This window comes from Pseudopodoces humilis, chromosome 19 (assembly GCF_049639895.1).
Source record: "Pseudopodoces humilis isolate 2021_Gansu_Grassland_sample_001 chromosome 19, ASM4963989v1, whole genome shotgun sequence".
In the NCBI taxonomy this organism is placed as follows: domain Eukaryota; kingdom Metazoa; phylum Chordata; class Aves; order Passeriformes; family Paridae; genus Pseudopodoces; species Pseudopodoces humilis.
This window is the reverse complement of record NC_142218.1, coordinates 1,050,603-1,074,236: the sequence shown is the minus strand read 5'-3', so window position 1 is coordinate 1,074,236 and position 23,634 is coordinate 1,050,603. Positions and strand designations below refer to the sequence as shown.

The 23,634-nt window shown below is 59.9% G+C and overlaps 2 protein-coding genes across 2 annotated transcripts; both read right to left on the bottom strand.

Moving 5' to 3' along the window:
- Positions 1-3,405: 3,405 nt before the first annotated feature.
- On the bottom strand, positions 3,406-8,043 carry TGIF2 (TGFB induced factor homeobox 2). Its single transcript, XM_005532214.3, has 2 exons — positions 7,816-8,043; positions 3,406-4,535 (listed from the first exon to the last, which is right to left on the bottom strand). The coding sequence occupies exons 1-2, from the start codon at positions 8,014-8,016 to the stop codon at positions 4,008-4,010; spliced, it is 729 nt and encodes a 242-aa protein (XP_005532271.2). The 5' UTR covers positions 8,017-8,043; the 3' UTR covers positions 3,406-4,007.
- Positions 8,044-14,061: 6,018 nt separating this feature from the next.
- On the bottom strand, positions 14,062-23,093 carry MYL9 (myosin light chain 9). The gene is made up of 5 exons (XM_005532189.3): positions 22,775-23,093; positions 21,818-21,893; positions 16,086-16,289; positions 14,900-15,061; positions 14,062-14,758 (listed from the first exon to the last, which is right to left on the bottom strand). Exons 3-5 carry the CDS (start codon positions 16,267-16,269, stop codon positions 14,586-14,588), a joined length of 519 nt encoding a protein of 172 aa, XP_005532246.1. The 5' UTR covers positions 16,270-16,289; positions 21,818-21,893; positions 22,775-23,093; the 3' UTR covers positions 14,062-14,585.
- Between the last annotated feature and the right edge of the window lie 541 nt (positions 23,094-23,634).

Below are 23,634 nucleotides of genomic sequence, written 5' to 3'. Positions count from 1 at the left end.
TGCTCAGAGTGCTCAAACAATCCTTGCTGCCCTGGGCTGGGCTTGCTCAAAATATTTATGTTCTTACATAATATGGATTTGTATATTTATGTGCATATATTTTAACATGCAAGTGAATTTATAAAGCTGTAAAATTAATTAATTTTAACACAGTTTTGTAATTTATAATTAATACAATATTTTAAATTCACCTACATCTATTAAAATACATACGCAAATACAGAGGTAGAGTTACATATGTCTATATGCATATACATATAAATATGTATAACACATGAACAAAAATGTGTTATAGATATTTAAACACGCCTTTTATAAATCTGAGAACTATTTGTTGTAGCTATTTAACACCCCTTTTATAAATAATTTCATACCCACGCCTTGTATCCACCCGTTTGGGCCCACAGGAAGCGGGCAGCCAATCACGGGGCTGCCTGAGGTCACGTGGGGAGGGTGGTGTCACGAGGTGGCTGCCTGCCAATCACAGGGCGGCGTGACGTTAACAAAATGGCTGCGCCCTGCCATAAGATGGCGGGTGAAACAAAATGGCCGCCCCCACTGGATACAGGGGGTGTGGCTGCGTGTCAAAGTACTTCCGGGTCCTATCAACCAATCACAGCGCAGCACGTGCCGCTACGGTGGCCGGGAGGGGGCGGGGCCTCTTCTGCTCCGTGCCCAGCTCCGGCAGCAGGGCCGTCCCCGCCTCAGTGTCCCGTGTTCCTGTCAGGGGTCCGTGTCAGGGATCCACATCCCCTGTCCCGTGTCCCTGTCCCGTGTCCCTGTCCCCGTCTCGGCCGGGCGCTGCAGCCCCGCGCTCTCCCGGCTCTTTCCGCGGCTTTCCCGGAGCAGCCCCGGCCCGGAGCGTTTCCCGGGAATCTTCGGGAATGTCCCGCGGCGCCGGCTCTCCCCGCCCGGCCATGGCCCGGTGCCCGCGGTGAGCGGGGCATCCCCGGACACAGCCCCGCACATCCAGCCGGGGCTCGGGGACCCTCGGGGATCCTCGGGGACCCTGGGCCTGCAGCGGTCCCCGCTCCTTGCGCTTTTTTGGGCACAGCCCGGGCCCGCCCCCGCCATGGCGGGGCAGCTGCGGGGAGGGGCCCGGAGCCTCAGCCACTCGGGGGGAGCTGGGGAAGGTTTGGCAGCGGCGTTCCAAGAATGAAAGGCTGGGAGAGCTGAGAATGTTCAACCTGGAGAAGGGAACGCTCCGGGGAGACCTCAGAGCACCTTCCTGGGCCTAAAGGGGCTCCAGGAGAGCTGGAGGGGGACTTGGGACAAAGGGTGGGAATGGAGTCACATTAACAGAGATCGAGGATAAATGGGATATTGGGAGGGAATTGCTCCCTGTGAGGGTGGGCAGGCCCTGGCACAGGGTGCCCAGAGCAGCCGCGGCTGCCCCTGGATCCCTGGAAGTGTCCAAAGCCGGGTTGGACGGGCCTTGGAGCAACCTGGGACAGTGGAAGGAGTCCCTGCCATGGCAGGGGGCTGTGCCTAAATGGTCTTTAAGGTCTTTCCAACCCAAACCACTCCGGGAAGTACGAGAGTGTCGAGAGTGTGGCATTAATGAGGCTGTTCCGTGTGCCCGGGTCAGAGCCCGGGGGCTGCAGGGCTGGGACAGGGCTGGGGGTCCCACTGGATGTCCCCTCGCAGCCACCAGCCCCTGGACCAGCAGCACCAGCTGATGCCCTGGGAGGAGATGGAGGAGGGGGTGGGGGGAGATCAGAGCGGTGCCACCCCCGGGTGAGCCGTGTGTCCCCACACTGTCCCTCAGCAGTGTCCTGAGGCCCCGGGAGCTGCTGTGGTGGAAGCAGGTCCCCAGAGCTCTGCTGGACCTGCCCAGGGTCCCCAATCCTGCCCGGGGACAGGGGCCCCTCTGTGCAGCTCAGGAGCCCCGAGGTGCTGCCTGGGGCCGCAGGAGGGGCAGCAGAGCTGTGACATTCCCAGCTGTGACCCCTGTCACGGTGCAGACCCCCACGCTGGGCTGGCAGACCCTGCCCGAGCTCCAGCCCCCCTTTCCCCCTGGGAATGTGCCCCACATCACATCTCTCACCCCGAACACAAAGCCCCAGCAGCTCATGGAGGGTGAGGGACACCCAGGTGCCATTCCAGGGTGGCCCAGGGGTTTCTCCTGGTGGTGGAGAGCCAAGTGAGGCACCCACAATGACACAGTTCATTCTGACACACAGCTCGTATTTAAAAATAGCAACCAAAACTAAAAAAAACTTTTATTTGACAATAGAAAAACAAACAAAAAGATATTTACAGTAGTTTGTTATTTCTCCATAAATTTAATTCTAAAAACTCCTGCCCTCCCAATTCTCTGGTCCATCCCAGGGCAGCAGCACCAGCCCCTGGCACAGGCACAGCTCTGGGGGATGGAAACCACTTCAGTTTGACTGGGGCAAGACGAGAGCAGGAGGCCAAACAGCCTCTCCCTCCCCCGGGGCAAGGGACAGAGCTGCAGGGGGCTGACAAGGTGAAAGAGGGAGTCCCAGAAACGAGGACTTTCCCTGGAACGGAGACAAAGGGCGAAGAAAGGCTGGACATAGAAATGTGGCTGGGGGTGAGAGGCACACGATGGGCACCCTGCCACCCCAGTGCCACCCCAGCACTGCACAGGGCACCTGCCAAGGTGACGCTATTGGGAAGCCTTCCCACAGCACACCCTGCCCCGGCACCTTCCTTCTGAAGAAATGGAGGTTGGGAACACACCACTCCTCCAAATCAGTGCCTTTCCCTTCCAGCCTCCCCCAGTCCTGCGGCTGCCCCCCCTCAGTCATTAACTCATCTGCCTAATTACCGACACCATCAGTGCTCCTCGGGACGGGGCACAGTCATTGACTCGCATCCCCAGCACAGCACCCAGGGACACCCAGCCAGGAGCAGCCCCAGAGCCCAAAAGCCACCCAGAGCCCAAAAGCCACCCAGGCCGCTCCCAGTTTGTCACTAGAGGTCCCCAGCACCCCACAGCCACACCGGGAGGGGACACGGAGCAATATTCCATCCTCCGCCTGCCCAGCGCTGCTTTCCAGGAACCCCGCGCTGCACTTGCAGGACTCACACAGTCGTGCCCGCACCACGCCTCTTTCCAAATGTTTGATGGAAAAAAAAATAAAATAAAAAAAGAAAATGAAGTCGGGGACAAAATTCACAGTCTCAGCTCTGCCCAGGCTTGGCCATGAGCTCCAGGCACAGCATGCACACATTCAGCATGAATGCGAGGGGAACACAGGGAAGGTGTGGAAATGCTTATAGATTTAAAAAAAAAAATAAAAATAAAAATAAAAATAAAAATAAAAATAAAAGAAAGTAATAATCATGTAATAAATCACAATTAAAGGGAAAATGTTTCAACAGAAAACTTGCTAAACAGCACCATAGAGATTTCTACTGGCAGCATCCAGAACAACCTAAAAAGGAAGAGGAGGGTCCTATTTTTTCCATGATAAAATGCCACAGAATCCATGTTTCCAGTTCATCCATCCTTTGCCCTTCCCTGGGCAAGGCAGGGCCCCCGGCCAGCACCAGGAAAGAGAAAGGCCCCCCAGAAACAAAAGGAGGGCCAGGGGGAAGGGTGGGAGGAGGAAAAGATCAGAGATTTGGGAGACAAAGCTCTTCATCCACAGTCCTTAAAATAGACACTGGCATTAAAAAAATAGGTTCTCTCTGTCTCTCTGAAGAAACGGTGCTGGCTGGAGCCTCGTTTGCAGGAGAGGAAGAAATCAGCAGGTTTTCCAGGGAAGCTCCAGTGCCCGCTCTGGCCATACAGCAGGGACAGGGCACTGCCAGCGCCGAGGTCTGGGCACGACGGTCCCTGCACAGCCGGGGCACCGTCCTCGGCAGCCAGGGCATCTCCAGCGGGAGGATGGCGGCGTGGGACAGGCCTTCCTCTGCCGCCTTGGCTGCCGAGAAGAGACCAGAGCGGCTCCTGGGATGGGCTGTGGGGGTGAGGTGGAGACCGGGAGGGTCGGACCCCCGGGGAAGGGCACCCTGCGGGACCCGGCCCGGGGTTATTTGGAGGCTCCAGGGGGCTCGGTGTGGGGAGCCAGGGGCAGCTGTCCTGCCTGCCGCTGCCGCTCCAGCTCGGCCGCCTTCTGCAAGGCCACCTCCACCAGCAGCTGGAAGCTGCTGAAGTCGTCCCCGAAGAGCTCGGGGGGCGTCGGGGGCGGCGTGTTAAAGAGTCCGGGTGTGGGGCTGCCCGCCTCGGCCCGGGCCAGCAGGGTCAGGGTGCTGCCGCCGGGCCCCGCGCCCGCCCTGGCCTCGGGCCCGGGGGGCTTCTCCCAGTCGGGGCTGCGGGCGCTCACCACGGCCAGCGCCCGCGCCGGGTGGCACAGTACCTGCGGGCACACCGACATGGACAGCACCTTGGCGGGCGGCACCACCAGCACCCCCGAGCCGGCGGCAGCGCCCCGCGGCACGGCCACATCGCCGGCTTTGCCCCCCCGGCGGGAGATGGTGAACTGGTTGGGGTCCTTGCCGTCCTTGCGCAGCATGTCGGGGAGCAGCCGCCGCCGGGCGTTGATGAACCAGTTGCAGATCTGTGAGGAGAGAGGGGCGCGCTGGGGTCAGCCGGGGGCTGCAGCCCCGGGGCAAAGCAGCAGCGGCTCCCCCAGCTCCGACAGCAGCACCCCCCGAGCAGGCCAGCGGCTCCCACACACCCCGGACCGCCTCAGGCCTCCCCTCAGCCCTGCACCTCCTTCCCGTGGGGCTCCAGAGAGGCACAACTAGCGCTGGAAGCCACGGAAACCCCAACACCGGCTGCTTCCTGCCTGGCACCGCCTGCCCGGGGCTGCCCTTCCTCCCCGCAGCGCTGCCGGCTGCCCCGGCCCTGCCGGGCCCTGGGCAGGAGCGTGCCCCCAGCTCCGCTCTCAGCACAGCAGCGGGCACAGCCCCGGGCCCGAGCCAGCCCCCAGCACAGCAGCACTGCCCGGAGCCCCAGGAGCTGCTGTGCTGCCCCTGAGCAGAGCCGCCCCCCAGGGAAAAAGGGGGCTCAGCACTGTGCCCCCACTGCAGCCCCGAGGTCCCAGCTGCAGTACTGCAGGCACTGCCCAGCTCCTGCATTCCCCAGGCAGAGGCCATGCATGGCATTGCATAGAGCCCGCCCAGAGCCCATCCTGCAGGTCCCCGGCACAGGGTGGGGATGGTTTTTCCTTCTCCAAGTGACCCATCCCGGAGCTCAGCCCTGTTTCCACACTGCTGCCGGTGCCAACATGCTGCCAACCCAAACGGGAGCACCGAGGCTGCCAGAGCAGACGGATGGCAGAACAGCACGGATGGAAAACCCTAGAAACCATCAGCTGATGGAGCCGCAGCCTCTCAGCCTCTAACAGGGCCGGGAACGGGGCAGCAGAGACACCTTCCTGTGCCTCTACCCACGAGCAGGGCCACAGCTCAAGAGCTAAAGGCACTCCCAAGCATCTGCACAGCAAATCTGGCAGCCCTTTGCCATTATTGAGCCTTGGCCATGGATTGTTTCAGCATCTTTATATAAAATGCTACACTAAAATAACTGCCTTCTAGAAAACAATTAGAATAAATCAAGAGGGGGGGAAAGTGATCTTTCCTAAATCAGCAGCTATGGAAAATATTTTCCCCAAGGAGAGAGAACTTGCCGCAACTTCAATGACAGCAAGACCTCAGCTCTCAATTTTTTCTTTAAGACAATATTTGGCATTAAAACCCTCAAATACACCAGTCTTACTCCCTTTTCTGTTCCAAACCCCCTCCCTTGCAAGCCTTAGCTGGGTTCCCTTGACATAATCCTGGCCATCTACCACTGTAATCCCCAACCAAAGACATGAACTCCCAACAAAAAGCCCAACTCCTCAGTGCTTTCCCCAAAATCCTACCTGTCCCCACCACCATGCTCCTTCCAGTATTCAATTCCCATTGGAGAGCGCAGCAGGGGGACGGGCACACACAGTCACTGTGACTGCAGGCACTGTCACAGCTGGGACATGCTCTGGCTCTGAAGCAGTTTATTTGTTTTCAGTCATGGCCATCCCTTTCCCTCCCACCAGCACACCCCATTCTGTCCCTTTGGGCAGTGTCTGTCCCCCCCAGCACTGTGAGAGCAGCATCTCCTCCAGAGAGGAAAAGCCCATCCATCCCACAGCAGGGCACAGGCTTGGAAAGCTGCTGCTGTCCAGGAAGCCTCAGTGGGAGCAGGTGCCACTTTCCTAGCGCTGGAATTCCTGCAAGGGAGGCACAAGGCTTCCTGCTCTCCCTGATCCCTGGCTACCAGTGCCTGGCTCCAGCCCCTCAGGTCCCTGGAGCAGCAGGGGGGTGCACAAAGAAACAAATGGGGGAAGGTGTGGCTGTGGTGGAGCACTGCATCCCAGAGGCTTTTTGGAGGGGTCTGATGAGCAGAACTGATCCCCACAGCCACACCACGGGGTGTCCCACTCCTCCACCCCAACAGGCAGAGGATTCCTGCTGCATCCCCTTGGACTGGCACTGGGAAATTCGGCAGGGACCCCCTGCCCAGTGAGTACAGGGGGCACACACTGCCTGTGGGGGTCACTTGGGGCAAACAACAATCAGCAGGGCCACACCTCAACACGAGCCCATCCGTGTGCCAACACCCTCCTGGGTCCCACAGAGCTCAGGCACTCACAGGGACCTGCCAGTCCCACCTGAGCCCTGGGGAAGCCCCCGTGTGCCAGGCACTGTCATGCCAACCTGGGCCAGGACAAGCCCAGTCCCCACAGCCCCAGGCCTGCCACTGCTCTCCCGACACTCAGCCTTAGGCCCATCCCAGAGCTCCAACCTGTCCCCCAAGCAGCTGCCAGACAATTCTGTGACACAGCCAACACTTAAAAAAACACTTTAAAATGAAAGAGCAGGTTTGCCTTGCTAGCCAGGAAGAGGGGAAGGAGACAGCCCCTGCCCACACTCAGTGTTCTGAGCCACAGGGAGAGGAGCCAGAGGTACAGAGGAAGCTCTGGGAGAGGAGCAAAGCCACTGGCCCTCACCTGCTGCCCTGCACCCCACTGCACCCCAGATCCAGAGAACAGAGTGAAGCCCACACTCTGTCAGGATGGGAGAGGGGCACAGGGCCCAGGGCACCAGGCTGTGCATGGACACAGATCCTCCCAGACACCCTAAACACAGGCAGGGAGCACACCAGAGTGGGAAGGACAAGCCCTGCTCACTGCCACTGCTGTCCAGGGCTCCTGCCTGGGCACCCACCATGGTGCCACACGGAGAACATGAGCCCACAGCCAGAAGCAGGACAGGGAGACTCCTGGAGAGAGCTCCCCTGGATGGAGCTGGTGTAACTGGGAACAGGTGGGCCACCCAGCACTTAACAGCCCAGGGGGCTCAAAGCACAGCCTAGCTTCTCACTCCTGGTTAAAGTCACAGAATACCCTGAGCTGGAAGGGATCCACAAAGATCATCAAGTCCAACTCCTGGTCCTGCCCAGCCCCAGGGCTGTCCTCTGCCCAGCTCTGTGTGCAGGGGATGGTCATCCTGGCCTCTGCTGGGGGCGTCCAGGGGAACAGGATAAAGTAGCATCCCCCAAAACCCTCCCATTTGTGCAACTTTTACGGACAACAAGGTATTCAGCCTGCCCTCACTCCAGTCCCTCCACTTTCCAGCCGGCCAAAAATGTTCTGCACCAGCAGAGCTGGTCCCCGGGGCTCAGACGACTCCCCAGAAGAGACCCTCCCTTCACACAGGTGCCTGAACATCCCTTCCCTCGCTTCCTCGCTGCCCTTCAGTGACGAACGATCCCAGCCTGCCCAGTCCTTTGGGATCCTCGGTGGGGTTCTCCTGTCGCACGCTGGCAGTGTCCCCAGCGGTGCTGGCTCCTACCTGCAGCACGGAGAGGCTGGTCTGTCCCGAGAGGCTGAGCTTCTCCTGCTCCGAGGGGTAGGCGTTGAAGCGGTGCTCGTACAGCCAGTCCCGCAGGATCTTCACCGACTCCTTGGGGAGGTTGCCCCTTCTCTTTCTCTTGCACTGCGAGGGGTCAGGGGATATGGCGCCGTCCTCGTCCCCCGGGTCACTGTCCGACATGGTGGAGCTGCCCGCGGGACCCCCCTGGCTGAAGCCTGGAGAAGGGGAACCAAAGGGAGCTTCAAGTGGTGTCCGGTCGGGGGAGGGGAAGGGGCCTCCCACCGACCTCCCCCCGCCTCCAACGGGGGTCTCACCCCCTCGGGCCCGCCTGGGGGGAATCCCGAGGCAGAGATCCCGCGGGGGTGGAACAAACCACCGGGACAGGGGCACCGAGCAGAGCCCCGGGGTGCGGAGGAGCTCAGCGCACGGCACGGGGCTCGGGGGCACTCGGGGCTCGGGGGGCACCGCAGCGGGGGGAAAAATAAAAAAATCAAGCACGGGGTGGGGTGGGAGGAGGGGAAGTTAAAAACAAAAACAATCTCAGCAGGAGAAAGAGGCCGGAGCTGGAGAGTGGGAGAGGAACCACGCGGGGTCATTGTGCGGCGGGGATGGAGGCGGGGGCGGCTGTCACGGGCCGGGGGCTCTGCTCGGCGCTGCGGGCCGGGGCTCGGTGCTGCGGAGCGATGCGTGCCGGGCCCCGTCGCCCCTCCGGCCGCAACAGGCGGCGGGGGGCCGGGGGCGCCGACACAAAGCGGAGCAGCGGCGGCCGCGGCCCCCTCGGGCGGCGGGGGGAGAGAGGAGTCGGAGAGCGGCCCCGGCCTCGCACTCCGGCCCCGAGTTACCCCCGGCCGGGCAAACTCCGCCGTAACTCCGAGCTGCGGCGGGGACGGGCGGGACCCCCGCCCGCGGCCCCCGCAAACTTCGGGAGGCGCTGGCGCGGCCCGTCCCGCTCCGTCCCGCACAAAGGCGGGGGCCGCCCCGCTCCCCCCGCGCCCCCCGGGACCCATCTTTGCGCTCCCCCCCGGGCCGCCGCCGCCGCCTGGGAGCTCGCATGGGCCGCGCCGGGGTCTCGGTGCCGGGGCCGGTGCGGGGCCGTCCCGCGGCGGCGGGCGGGCAGCCGGGCGCGGCGGAAAGTTTTGGGTGGGCGGCGGTGACAGATGCCGAGACAGAGTTCCCTTTGTTCCCGAGGAGGCAGGAACTCGCCGGGCCCCCCGCCCCCGGCCCCGGCCCGCCCGCCCCCGGCTGTCACCGGGCACCGGGGCCCCCCCGCCCCGCGGAGTCCCGGCCGGTACCTGGCGCCGGCGGCCCCCCGGGCTCGGCCCCGCTGCCGGACACGGCCCCCGCGGGAGGGGGCAGGGACAGGGAGAGCCCCGGAGCCCCCGCACCCGCCCGGCCCCCCGTGGAAGCTCCCCCTGCGGGGCTGCACCCGCACAGGGGCACCCCCGGGGACACCCAGCCACGGGCACCCACGTGGGGACAAACAGCCCTGGGGACACCCAGCCTGGGACACCCAGCCTGGAATGCTCACCTGGGGACACCCACATGGGGAAACCCACCCAGGGACACCCACTTTGGAACTCTCACCCAGAGTCATCCACACAGAGGTGCCCCACAAGGCACTGCACAAGTTCCTTCCCCCTGACTGAATCCTGTAGCTGACCCCCAGGGGTTACCCGTGTCTGTGGGCAGGGGACAGGAGCAGGCCTTGGGACAGGAACTGCAGTGGCAGGTGTGGGTGACAGCCCTGGGGACCTCAGAGCACCCTGAAGTTCCACCAGTGCTTCATTTGGTCATTAGCAGATGGGAGATCAGAAGCCCAGCGCATCACTGCTCCCATGACAGAGGAAGGTGTTTCCAAGCCATGGTGGTGACCGAGACAGAACCAGGTGGAGCCCTTGCTGTGCCATGGCCATCAGGCTGGCCAAGGTCTCTGGAAGCCCTTCTGCTCTCCCTGTGCCTCTCCGTGACCACAGCAGAGCCCACAGTCACCTCCAGAATTCTGGAGACCAAATTGCTCTGTTGATGTGCTGCTGCTCCAGGATGTAGCGAGCTTGGAGTTTCCTCACCAGAGCTCTGTGATGTGGGGCTGGGTTGCACTGTCACCCTCTGCCAGGTGCTCAGTGGACCCCAAGGGGACGTGTCCATCATGGGTCCCATGGGGTGGTGTCTTCCTCAGTGGGAAGAGAGAGGAGCTGCTCTGAGCAGTGGTGCCATGTCCCAGCGCCTGTGATGGAGAAAATGCCACCATGGGAAGCCAAGACAGCCGTGTCCTGCAGCCAGCCCAGAGCCCTGCCCACTGAGAGACCCCTGTCTTGGGAGGACATCTCTTGGGGATGTTCTTTTCAGGATGTCCATGCTCCATCATGGCCACATCCACAACTCATCCTTGCCAGGCCAAGCACACACGTGGGCATCCCCCAAGGACCTGTGTGCTGCTGGGACACAAAAGTCACTGGGTCCTGCTCCACCTCTCCCCATGAAGACCTGGCTTGATGTCACCCTGCCTCAGGGGCAGCTCCCCCCTCTGCAGGCTGTGCTACAGCTCCCCTCCCTCCCCTTTCTGCTGCCTGCAGGGTAAAAAATGGGAATTCACGTATTGAAAAAAACTACAAAACCTCTTCTCTTATGGTCGACTTTTGGTCTGGGAAAAGCAGGATGTGTGGTGCAATAAGGGATTAAATAGCAAAAGAAAAAGGAGAACTCCTTAAATCATTTATTTTGTTGCTTCTAAATCTTCCACGACCTAAGCGGAACTGTGCCCCAGCCTGCTATGGCTACATTAATGCCAAGGCTGCAGGGGCCGGTGAAGCACAGCTGGGCTGTGGGGAGCCCTGGCAGCAGCTCTGACCCTCTGCAGGGTCACTCCAGGGCAGGGAGCGTCCCCTGGCTGGCTCCTGCCCGCTGTGAACCATCACCGGGCAGGGTGGGCTCATCCTGCCCCCTCTGCTCCCTCTGCAGCCTGAGGTGTGACAGCCCAGACACGCCCTGGACCCTGCCCGGGGTCTGTGTCAGCCACAGTGCCCAAGCAGGACTGTCCTCCTGAGCCATCTACTTTTGCTCCCAGCTTTTGGAAAATGCTGGTTTAGTCTTCCACCAAATTGAGACAACCGGGAGATGTCCCTGGGCTCAGCCCCTCTCCAGCCCCCTCCACCTGCCTTCGCTCCCTGGACTGGTAGTGTGGAAGTAATTTTGGAAAAATCCCATTGGGTGCCTGAGCAGAGCATGGAAGGAACCTAAATCCCTGGGCAAGCCCAGCCTGGCATCCCAGAGAGCTTCCAGGTGACGGGGAATAAGGAGCCTCTGGGATGAGGGGCCAGGGAAGGGGCTGTGGTGCATCTTCCTGCCCTTCCCTCTTCGAGCTTGTCCAGGCTGAGCCCTGCCCGGGCCCATTGACATGATAATACTATTAAACTTCGGCAATTTGAACAACAATCAGCCAACAAGAGCCTGAGGGGGGAATGCTGGAAACCCAGAGGGATTCTGGGAACCCCAGGGGGATGCTGGAAACCCAGGGGAAGCTGGAACTCCCAGGGGGATGCTGGAATCCCGACAGCCTCCCAGAGTATCACACTTCCCAGGCTGGACTCTCCATCCTTTGCCCACCCTCTGATGTTCAGTCTGCACTTTTAGCAAGGAAAATTGGATTTGTGGATGGTTGTGTTGGCTGTTTGCTGCCGCCCTGCCCTTGGGGCCACTGCTGCAGGCTGGGATTCCCCCGGCAGGACTGGTCCTGGGAGCTGGGCTGGAGCCCCTCTCTGGGCACTGCAGCCCCTCCATCTCCTCCTGCCCCTTCCCATGGGGAAGCTCTGCTCTGTTTCCTTCCTGGAGGCTGTAAGGCAGGACAGACCCTCTCTCAGCAGGCACTGCTGTACCCTTTTCCTCTCTGATGTTCCTCTAACCCTCTGGACATGGCAAGAGGAGTGTGGGGACACCAGGATAGAGCTCACAGCACTGGAGAAAAGCAAAAACTTCGGGGTCAGGGGGTTCTGGGCTGCACTGGGAGCTGTGTCACAGCCCAGGCCCAGAGCTGGGCTGCCCAGTACAGGGGACAGGGACAGACTGGACAGAGCCCAGCACAGGGCCATGATGGGCCACGATGGAGGGGCTGGAGCATCTCTGCCATGAGGAGAGGCTGAGAGAGCTGGGACTGCCCAGCCTGGAGCACAGCACGCTCAGGGCATCTCACTCCTGGGGATAAATACCCAGGGTGGGGCTGCAGAGGGGATGGGGTCAGGGACAGCCCCAGGGGCCACGGGCACAAAGTGACACACAGGAGGGGCCCTGTGAGCTCAAGAGACACTTTTGCACTGGGAGCAGCTCTTCTAGACTTACCAAAAGGTTCACCTAACTTGGCCCCAGGTGAACACTTCTGAAATGAATGTCTTAATTTTGCTGCTATATAATACCTTTGAAAAGAGTCAGGTCAGGTCCACCTACTGCCTCTGCTGTGTCTGATGCAGCCCAAGCAGAGTTGATTTTCTGGGCTGCCAGTCCCCATGGCCAGGTCACATCCAATTGTCACCAGCAGATCCCCCAGGGCAGCTCCCAACCCACCCAGCCCCCAGCCCGTGCTGCTGCTGGGGCTGCTCTGACCCAGCTGCAGGACCTTGCACTTGGCCTGGCTGAACTTCAGGAAGTTCACGTGAGCCCAGATAGTTTTGGGGTTTCACAGATTCACCAAATCCCAGAATAGTTTGGGTTGGAGGAGACCTTAAAACTCATCTCATTCCTTCCCCTGCCATGGGCAGGGACACCTTCCTCTATCCCAGGCTGCTCCAAGTCCTGTCTAACCTGGCCTTGAACACTTCCAGGGGTGAGGCATCCACAGCTGCCCTGGGAAACCTGTGCCAGTGGAATAAGCTTATTTACTCTTCCCATAAATACCCCAGTGTCCAATAACAAATTTGTTCAGCTTTGCTGCCTCAGGGTTGAAAGTCCAACAGTGCCACCACAGCCACACCAATGCAGAGGCAGCTCAGACTGAGCAGTTTTGGCAGCTGCTTGAGGCAGCACCTCTGAGAGCCCCATACTGGAGCCTGGGGCAGCTCCCAGCTCAGACCAGCAGTGGGTCCATCCCACTCCCGGTACTGCAGGAATCTGGGCCGGTCACACAAGGTGATCCCTTGGGGTCAGAGGGCTGAACATCACTCCTGGATGCAGCTGCCCCAGGAGCCAATCTGTCCACAGCTCCAGCATCAGCTCCTCTGCCCAAAGTGATATCTGTGGGATGTTCACTTTGCTGTGTGTTCCAGCGAAGGAGGTTTTACAAAGCATCCAGGCCTCCAGAAGCCTTCAGACCTGGGAATTCTTTCTGGCAGTGGGACAACTGTAGGTTTTCCCTGGCACAGCAGTGAATTAGGGAAGCAGCTTGGTACCCATGAGGCTGGAGGTGGGCTGGTTTGGGGCTGCTGCTGAAGAGCACAAACCCTGACCCTGGGGAACTCCCTGGAGATCACAGGTTCAGCTCTTCCACATCTGACAATTTAGTTCCTTTTTTCCTGGTGTTGGTAGTGCCTGCAAAATAGAAGCACTGAGACCAAGAAGAAGCTTTTGATTCATGGATCATCTCCCAGGTGATCACCTGGGCCTGGCAAGTCTCTGATGCCTCTGATCCCAGCATATGCCCATGGAGATCCCACAGACCCTATCCAAGCCTTCCCAGCACTCTGCTGTGCACTGTGCCCTCAGCAGGTTTTGTAGGTTTGTCCCCCCATTTTAAATAAAGAATTGCTGGAAATTGCCCTCCAGGGCAGGCTTCAAGCAGCATTTTAAGACCACAGCTTCACAAGGTGGGAGCACCCCTGCCCACACAGCCTTGTCAGGGTGGTGACAAATAACAAAACCAAGGGGACAAACCCCCTCTCCGTTTCTTATCCCCTCTGTCTCTTTTCCCCCCACCCATCCAGGGTGGCACAGAAAGGTGGCCAAGCCCCTGGGACCCTGGACCAGCTGATGTGGGGAGCATGGCTGGCACCTTGCCAAGTGTCTCTCAGCCCATCCTGTCACAGGGGCTGGACAGAACGACCTTCAGCCCACCAGCTAAGACAGAAAATTACACTCAAACTAATTTTACATCGTTTGAGAGCAATTTGCCTTCACAAACAGGTGGTCCCATTGGAAAGGGCCCTGGCTGACAAGATGAGGAGGTGCAGTGCCCAAACCCACCTTCCCAAAGCCCCGGGCACAGCCCAGCACTGGTCCCGAGGCAGCCACACACAGCACACATCTGTCACACCCATCAGGCTTTATACACCCCTTCAGCTTCCTGAATCCCTCAGATCTCAGGCTCTAAAGCCATAAAACAGCCAGGGAGGAGGAACAAAGTGGGGGTTCTTTCCTGAACGGGGAATGTGAGAGGAGAGGGAGAGAGGCTTTTCCTCTGTGCTATGGCCCTGAATGGGGCTTGCTCAGGCTGGAGCCAACCCAAATCCCTGCAGGTCAGCAGGGGATGCTCACCCCAGCCCTGGGATCAGTGGCATGGTGGCTTTGAGGGGGTCAGTGGCTACTGGAGGGGGCCTCACAGGCAGGCTGGGGCACCCAGTGGGTGGGAGAGGTGATGGGAGGGGAGGGCTGGATGGGCACACAGCAGCACAGTGATGGAAGTGTGTCCCCTCCAAGCGTGTCCTGATGCAGGGTGATGGTCCTGGGAGGTGTTTCCCACGGGAGGAATCTGCTGTGGGGCAGCAAGGGGGACCAAGGGGCAGGGGGTGTGCACAGTATGAGGCAGAAGGGGTGAGTGACCCTGGGCTCTAATCGTCCTTGTCCTTGGCCCCGTGCTTCAGGATGCGGGTGAACTCCACGTAGTTGAAGTTGCCCTTTTTGTCGATGGGCGCCTCCCGGTACATCTCATCCACCTCCTCGTCGGTGAACCTGTCCCCCATGGTGGTCAGCAGCTCACGCAGGTGGTCCTCGTGGATGAAGCCTGCAAGGAGGGCAGGGGACAGTGTTAGCAGGGGGCAGCAGGAGGGCTGAGGACGGCACCTTCCCCCTCTCCCAAAGACACCCCACCCCAGCTGCCTGGGGACTGCTCCAGGGCGAGGCCAGCCCTCCTGCCGTGCTGTACCTGACGCGTCCTCGTCAAAGCAGGCGAAGGCGTTGCGGATCACGTCCTCGGGGTCGGTGCCGTTCAGCTTCTCCCCGAACATGGTGAGGAACATGGTGAAGTTGATGGGCCCTGGAGCCTCACTCATCATCCCCTCCAGGTACTCGTCAGTGGGGTTCTTCCCTGCGGGGCACAGGCAGGGGATGGATGCAGGGCCCTGCTCCCCCAGCTCCCATCCTCAGGGTCAGCACATGCAAACAGCTGGAATGGCTTTTATCCATTGCAAATTGATTTGCTGGTTCTTGTTCACCCACCCCACCAACATGGGAAGGCAGTTTCTGAAGTGCCCAGTGCTCCCTCCTCAGCATCTCTCCCGATGCTTTCATCCACAGCTGGGAACAACCTCTGCCTTGGGGGAGGTGCAGTAATTAATTTGGGGGTTTGAAATGGAACCCATGGCTTTTCCTATCCCCCTGACAGTTCTGAGGAGAGGGGCAGTAATGTCCTCACACAAGCCTCATGCTGCTGATGCCCCCAGCACTGCTCCCACTGTGGGTGCACCAGGGATGGCTCAGCTGCTCTGCTGAGCTCCGTGCCCCCAGCACCGGCCCCTCTCTGCTCCCAGAGCTCAGGCTCCCTGGGAGGAGGGAGATCCCTCCCATGGTCGGGCAGGACCTCCAGAACAGGTTTGGCTGCCAGGTCAATCATTGACAGACTTCCCAAAGTGCAGTGGAGGTACCACTGGGAGTGGGAGGAAGGACCCATGGTGTGCAGCAAAGGAGAATGGCTTGGGGCAGGGAGTGGGTACAGACCTGCAAGCCTCAACCAGTCCAGGTATCACACCAGCACGGGGAACAGCCTCTGTCACCCCAGCTGAGAGCAACAGGAGGGCTTTGTTCCACATGGGACAGCCCCAGGGACTTTCTGGGGTGAGACTACTCAGACACTCGAGGGCAGAGCTTCTCCAGCCCCCAGGGTCTCTTTCCTTCCAGTGAGTGTGCCTTTGAGCAGCACACAGAGCTGCTGCCCTCAGACACCTCACAAACACCCTTTCTGTCAGCTGGTGGAGCAGAGAAATCCCCCCCAGGTTTGGAGACATCCCAGCACAGCCAGTGTCCAGTACTGGGTGAGGGCATGAGGTCACCCTGCAGCCCTTCCCGCTCCTGAGATGCCTCTGGGGGCAGAGGGACCTGCAGGGTGTCCTCACCGAGGGAAGCCAGCATGTCGTGCAGATCCTCCTTGTCAATGAAGCCATCACGGTTCTGGTCGATCATGTTGAAGGCCTCCTTGAACTCCTGGATCTGCGACTGGTCGAACATGGCGAAGACATTGGAGGTGGCACGCTGGGGGCGCTTCTTGGTGGTCTTGGCTTTGGCACGTTTGCTGGACATCTTGGTGGCTGGGGGAGTACCTGGGGGCAGGAGCATCAGGAGGGCTGGGGACAGGGAGCCAAAGCAGGGACACACTGCCCCGGCACCTCCGGTCCCATGCCTCAGTTTCCCCAGCTGTCACACACTTGGACAACACAGGGAGATGCGAAGGTCACAGGGTCAGACGTGGGGAAGGGCAGGACTTGAGCTGTGATGAGTTCCATGGGCAGTCACAGATCAGGCAGTGCTCACCAGCACCCCTTCCCCAGGACTGCCCCCAGGGCTGCAGGAAGGCCCCAAACCCACTTGCTGCCTGTCCTCTCTGCATCTCTGGGCACAGGGAGAGATGCCCAGCCCAGCACCCAGCCGGGTGTCAGTCCCGGGGCCATGGGGATGGATGTCTGGGCACTTCAGCCACTGTGGCCATGCCCCTCCACCTCCCCTTGCTCCAGCAGGTGCAGAAGCAGCCCAAGCACACAGCACAAAGGAGTTATCTGCTCTGGGTACATTCTTCACACACCACTGCCTCCCATGTGCCTCCATCCATCCATCCATCCATCCATCCATCCATCCATCCATCCATCATCCATCCATCCATCATCCATCCCTCATCCATCCATCCATCCATCCCTCCATCCATCATCCATCCATCCATCATCCATCCATCATCCATCCATCCATCCATCCATCCATCCATCATCCATCCATCCATCATCCATCCATCATCCATCCATCCATCATCCATCCATCATCCATCCATCCATCCATCCATCCATCCATCCATCATCCATCCATCCATCCATCCATCCATCCATCCATCCATCCATCCATCATCCATCCCTCATCCATCCATCCATCCATCCATCCATCCATCCATCCATCATCCATCCATCATCCATCCATCCATCCATCATCCATCCCTCATCCATCCATCCATCCCTCCATCCATCATCCATCCATCATCCATCCATCCATCCATCCATCATCCATCCATCCATCATCCATCCATCCATCATCCATCCATCATCCATCCATCCATCCATCCATCCATCCATCCATCCATCCTTCCATCCATCCCACCTCCTGGCAGGTCAAAGACCTCTTGCCACTGCCCTCCATGTCCTGGTGACCCTCACCCTACCCAGGGAAGCCACGGGAAGAGGCAGAGGGGAGAGGGGACCATTGCCCTCAGAGGGCTGCAGAGCCAGGAGAGGAGCCAAGCAGCCCCAGGGGCACTGAAGATGGGGCTGTTGTTACAGGTAATGAATGCCAGGAGAAGGGGGGGCAGCAGTGGGACAGACCCACCTTAGGCACATGGCTGGGACAGTGTGTGTCCCATGGGGAATGGCACAGGCACCATGTGGGCCCCACACACCACCGAGGCAGGACAACAACAGAAAAAGCTGGTCCTTCCAAGGCAGGGGTTGCTGTGCCCAGCTGGAACTGGGGCCCCCAGCAGGAACAGGGAGCGAAGAAGCTCACTCCGAGCCTGGGATGACATCCAGGCCCCCTCAGTCCCTGAGCAGGGGGCTGGTGGTGTCCCCACACTGCCAGGGACGCAGTCAGGGTTTGGGACAACCTGCTCCACGGGAGCTCAGCATGCCCAGCAACCACTGGCACTGCCTGCGAGGAGGATGTTCAGGTTCCCAAGGGAATCCTGCTGGGCTTAGCCCAGCAGGATGGCAGCAAAGCCCAGCTTGGCCTGTGGGACAGGCTGGCCGAGGTCAGCCCAGAGAAGGGACACTGCTCCAAGCCCTCGTGTTTGTGCCTCAGCCATTCCTCCCTCACAGACAGCCCTGGGTCCCCTCCTGGCCAGCGTCTGGCTTGGGAAGCAGCTGCAGGGGCAATAGCAAATTCATGGATCATTAAGAGATTCCATGGTGGAGGAGCAGAGACTCAGTCCTGTGCTCTGTGTGCCCCGTGCCTGGTGGGCAGCAGGATCTGGGCTCCTCATCAGTGCCCTGGGATGGAGAAATTCAGGAGCCACATCCTATCTCATGGAGACACACCCCAGTGAGATGCAGCAGGACTGGCCCTGCTGGGCTGGACACCCTGAATGGGCTGTTCTAGGATCTGCTCTGGAATCTGCTTCCCAGCTGGGTCCTTAGTGCTTGACCCCAGGGGGACCACAGGGACCTGGGGAACATCCCCTGGCACTGACATGGACCAGAGCAGAGCAAACAATGTTCCAAGAGCCTTCTCCTGCCCTCCCCACACCAGACCCACTCTCCAGGTCTCTTCTTTCCCTCCTACCACTCTCTCAAGGGGCAGCAGAGGCATGAGTTGGGGCAGGGGACCACCAGCCTGTTGTCGTCTCCAGGTTCCTGAAGCTGGGCTGTGCTTGAAGAACATTCCAGGGGCATCTGGCAGTGCCAAATCACAGCCCAACACACCACGGTGACCAGCCAAGCTCAGAGGGGGCTGGGCACTCTTCCCACATCCTGAGAAGGCTCCCATCCCACTGTGGGAGCACCCACAGAGCCCAGGCAGGGCCCTTCATCTGCAGGGGATGTGCCCCATGTCCCCAGGAGTCCTCCTTCATCCCCCATATGCCCCCCACTGCAGGATGGAATCCACACCTCCCTCAGCCCCCTCCTTTGTGCTGACCCCAGCACCTGACAGCAGCCACCAAACCACCCCACATCCCCTGAACTCTCCATCCTTTCCCACCAGGAAAGAGATGTTTGTCACCAGCCAGCCAAGGGGAGCAGCAGGACTGGGAAGTCCAGCAGTGCCTACACTGGTTGAGCAGGAGACCTCATCCCCCAATGCATCTCTGCCTGCTGTTTGCTGCAGCACCACAAAGCTCTTTGCAGCAGGCCAGCCCCTCTCTGTGTGCCCTGCCAGGCACCACTGAGCACCAGTGACACTCCCAGGTGGCATTGGCCAGTGACATCCCACAGCAGCAGTGTGGCAAGTTCAGTTCAACACAACGAGGGCAAGTCAGAACCAGAAACAAAAACTCTGCTGCTGGCCTGTGGCACTGGGCTCAGCTTTCAAAACATCATATTATTAGCAGAATTATTAGCAGAAGACTGCAGAAATAAGCAGGAGTTTTGCTCTCACTACATGAATTAATATCATCCAAATATTTACCCTGCCCTGACTGTGACCAGCAGTAGCACAGTTGGCACCCTCTCCACGGAGACAGTGCTCTTTAGCAGGATTAAATACAATTTTGACACCACATGGATCTGCAGTTTGATCCAAAATGTGCCCTGGAAAGATGCTCAGTCCCAAGGTCCAGCTCAGTCATTCTATCTCTGCTGTTTGACAGCTGCCTTGGGCTGGCTGGGACTTGGGAAGAGATTTTTGGGTCAGTGTGGGGAAAGGTTCCTGTGCATAGATTCTGTACAGGGGTCTGCAGCAAGACCTGATTCAGCTGGAGCAGTCCCTGCTCTGCACAAGGCTTGATGGCCATGCTCCCCTGGTCCTTGAAGCCATACTTTCTGAGACTCCCAAAAACTGGGATTCAGTTCCAGGAGCACTGCAGGGAATGCTTGGCCATGGAGCCCTGCAATGGTGCAGCCACCAAACCTCCAGCTTCCTCCTCAGCAAGAGGGAAACACAGACACAGGTCCTGCTCCTGGCACCCTCTACTGCCAGCTCCATCCCAGCACTGCTCCAGCCCAGGGACTGCAGATCCCGGGCAGCAGAGCCAAGGAGGTCAGTGCTGGGTGACACCATGACAGCCACACACTGATCTGGTCCCAGACTCACTCCATCACCAGCTGCCCTTGTTCTCTTTACTATCTGCCACTGCTCCTGCCAAAACTATCTCCCAGCCTCCTGCAGTGGAGGCAAAATGATCTCCTGCCAGGCTTGTGCCTCCCCAACCTGAGAGCCAGACCCAAGGGACCATGGGGCTGACCTAAAGAGTTCATAAATTAATAAACAGTTTAGTTTGAAAGAGGAAAAGACCCACAGTTATCAGAAATATAAACTGACATATGTTTCCTCCTTGGTAAAAACCAAGCAAGCAACTCCATCCTGGTGCTGCTTCCTGGCTGTGCTGGGGAGGGTGGGACAAGCCAAAGGGACGTGGCAGTGATGCCAGGGCAGGCAGCCCTGTCCCAGACCCATCCTTCCCCCTCCTGCCTGCTTCCCCCCTCCCCTGCAGCTCCTCCTGTGCTGCTCCAGCTCACTGTCCCAGTGGGAGCTCACTGCTGGGCTGAGAGGGCTGTGACAGGCTGGGAGGTGTGAAGGAGAAGGGGCAGGCAGGGGACAGGGCAGCTCCTCAGGCAGAGGCAGCAGCTGGAGTGTTCACATGTATCCAGAAGCTATGATCTCCCAGGATGTACTATGAAGGGTTTCCCAAGGAAGGCTCCTCAGAACCTGCTCCAGCAGGAGTTCCTGAGAACCTCTGGAATTGCTGAGGAGGCTGCAGTGGGACTGCCCTGCCATCCCTGGCACAGCCACATCTGCTCCAGCAGCTCCTTCACAAGATCCTGGCAGCACGAGGCGCCTCTGCTGGATGTTTTGGGTCAGGGAAGCAATTTGAACAGCCTGGGCTGTCCCGAGGGACATTCCTGCAGGGCAAACATTGGCCCCTCAGGGAGGGCTGTGGTCAAACCTCTGCCTAGTGCTGCTTCCTAAAGTGAGTTGTGAGTACCAGCAAGCCACGAGACAGCCATGCTCGCTGGTGGGCAGCCCCACAAGGGCAGCAGCTCCCACCCCTCATCCAAGGTGGCACGAGGGCCAGAGGGGTGAGGTGGTGCCTTGCAGCATCCCCCTGGCACAGGAGGTGCAGGGCAGTGCAGCAGCCTGGACACTGAACCACGTAAAGCTTTGCCGTCTGTAGACACCTCTCCCAGCCCCAGGGCTGCTCACACTGGAGGAGGGAACAGGGAGCTGCTCATCTTCCCCGCTTCATTTGTTGTTAAACCATCCCTTTCCTCCAGCACAGCCCTGCTCAGGATGCCTGTGGGATGTGGCATCGCTCAGCTTCACCGAGGGTTTCTGGTGCTGAGGGAGCGCCACTGCCAGCCAGCAGCACCAGGAGCTGCAGGTGGAATCCTCAGCCTGCTTGACACTGCAGGAATGGAGGTGGGCTGCCATTCTGCTCCTTTTATGGCCTTATTAGAGATGTGGGAAAGGAAGCCTGGGGGTGAGAGAAAAGCAGATCCCAAGCCCTGGGCCACAGCCACCAGCGCTGATGCCAGGGAGGAAGGGGCAGGGCAGCACCGGGGAGTCAGAGCAAAGTGTGCAGTGACCCCCAGGGAGGCAGAGTTCATCCCAGCCCTCACCCATCTTCCACTGGACACTGGGGACCTGGCCAGGTCCACGCACAGCTGTGGGGCTCAGCTACAAGGTCACCAGATGGTTTCCAGACTAGTTGCTTCCCACCTAGTTCAGGAGACCTCACCACCTGCAAACCCTTCCAAAGCACGAGTTCTGCAGCCCCCCAGAAGAAGCCCTGGCACAGACACCCTCGGTGTGCACCCAGCACCTCCCGATGCCCGGGGAGGCACCCGGGAGCACAGGCACAAGGTCTTCATGGCCTCGGGCAATCAGCATAACGTGTCCTGGCCGGAGGTCTCTGTTTTCCCAGGGGAATTAAGGGGCTCACCTCGGCTGGGGAATGTGGCCGCAGCGCCTCGGACAGGGGGAGGTGACCGCAAACTCCTCCTACAACCGCACAGAGCCTGCCAGGGAGAGAGGAAAAAAATTCCAGCGATAGAAGGAACCCAACCATCTTTGGTCAGCAGCGGTGGTTGTTAACACTTGGGGATGTTCCACTCCAAAGAATTCAGCTCCGGCTGCCGCCTTCTCCTACACATCCATGTTTTAGAGCTTGCCTGGCTTTTATCAGAGTCGAAACATTTTGTACCAAAAGGGCATGCTGGGATGGAAGCCAAGAGGACTTCAAGTTTTCATGGGAAAGACTAAACAAAACACAACATCCCTCTGTGCTTAAGGCTGAAGGAAATGAGCCAAATTAAGCTTTTCTGCCTTAAAGAAGTTTACTGCCTGAAGTTGCTCCCAGGTCACTGGGGAGATATCTGGATCATCACGCATGCATCCTGATATTGCCTCTGGTCATCAGCAAAAGGACTTGAAGCAAAAGCAGACGTTCCAGACTGGAACAGTCTCAGAGATCAGGAGGTGGGTGAATCCACGGGCAGCTGCTCTTGCAGCTCTGCCGTGCCGGGGAAGCCGGGATGTCCCAGCTCCAAGGCACTGCAGTTAACCACAGCTTGGCTCAGGATCAATCCTCAGCTGCCCTAGGCGGGACATTCTTGCTGGGCCCGGCAAGAGGCTGCCCGGGTATAGGATGCCCGGCAGGGCACACCGGGGATCCTCCTGCCACCCGGCCCGTCCGCAGGGCTGACCCCGCCAGAGGTGGAGGGACGGCGGGGCTGCCTCCCCCTGCTCCCCGAGGCAGCCGGGCCAGCTCCCCCCGCTCTCCCGGCACGGTCGGGGATGCTCCCCCTGCTCCCCGAGGCTCCATCCCTCCCGCTCCGTCCCTCCCGCCCCCCTCCCCGCCGCGGCCGATCCTTCCCGTCCCGGGGGGGTCCCGCCTCACCTGTCCCGGAGCGGGAACCGCGGGAGCTGCCGGAGCTGAGGGAACTGAAGGAGCTGAGGGAGCTGAGGGAACTGAAGGAGCTGAGGGAGCTGAGGGAACTGAAGGAGCTGAGGGAGCTGAGGGAACTGAAGGAGCTGAGGGAGCTGAGGGAACTGAAGGAGATGAGGGAGCTGAGGGAGCTGCCGGAGCTGAGGGAACTGAAGGAGCTGAGGGAGCTGCCGGAGCTGAGGGAGCTGAGGGAGCCGAGGGAGCTGAGGGAACTGAAGGAGCTGAGGGAGCTGCCGGAGATGAGGGAGCTGCGGGGCGGCTCTGCGGGACGCAGATCCTCGGGGCGGGCCGGCCCAGGGTCCCGGCCCGGCCCGGCCCGGCCCATACAAGGCAGAAGAATGCGGCGGGGCCGGGGCGGCGGGGCCGGGGCGGCGGCACGGCCTTATATAGACGAAAGCAGCGGCCCACGCGTGCCCCCCGTCCCGCGGGGGGATGTGCAGCGCCGGGCGGCACCGGGGATGCGAACCCGAGGGCAAAGCTGGCATCCCTGGCGAGTGACACGGGACTGCCATGCCCTGCGGAGCCCAGGGCACCCGCGGGTGACACTGCCGGGGGCGCACGGGCCGAGCTTCACCCTGAGCTCCCTGGAGCAGCTCTGGTGCGGCGGGGCAGGTCCTGCTGCAGGCCTGGGGCTGCTGGAGGACCAGAGCCCCTGGGGTCCCGTGGAGAGGCCGGAGAGAGTCCACAGGCCGCACCATGGGCGGCCTCTGTCAATGGTCCCTGCAGCCATGCAAAGGTAACAGTGGCCAGGATGGTCAAGCAGCTCCTCAAAGGGCCTCTAAAAAGTGGTCTGGAGCAGAGAACGGCTGGGG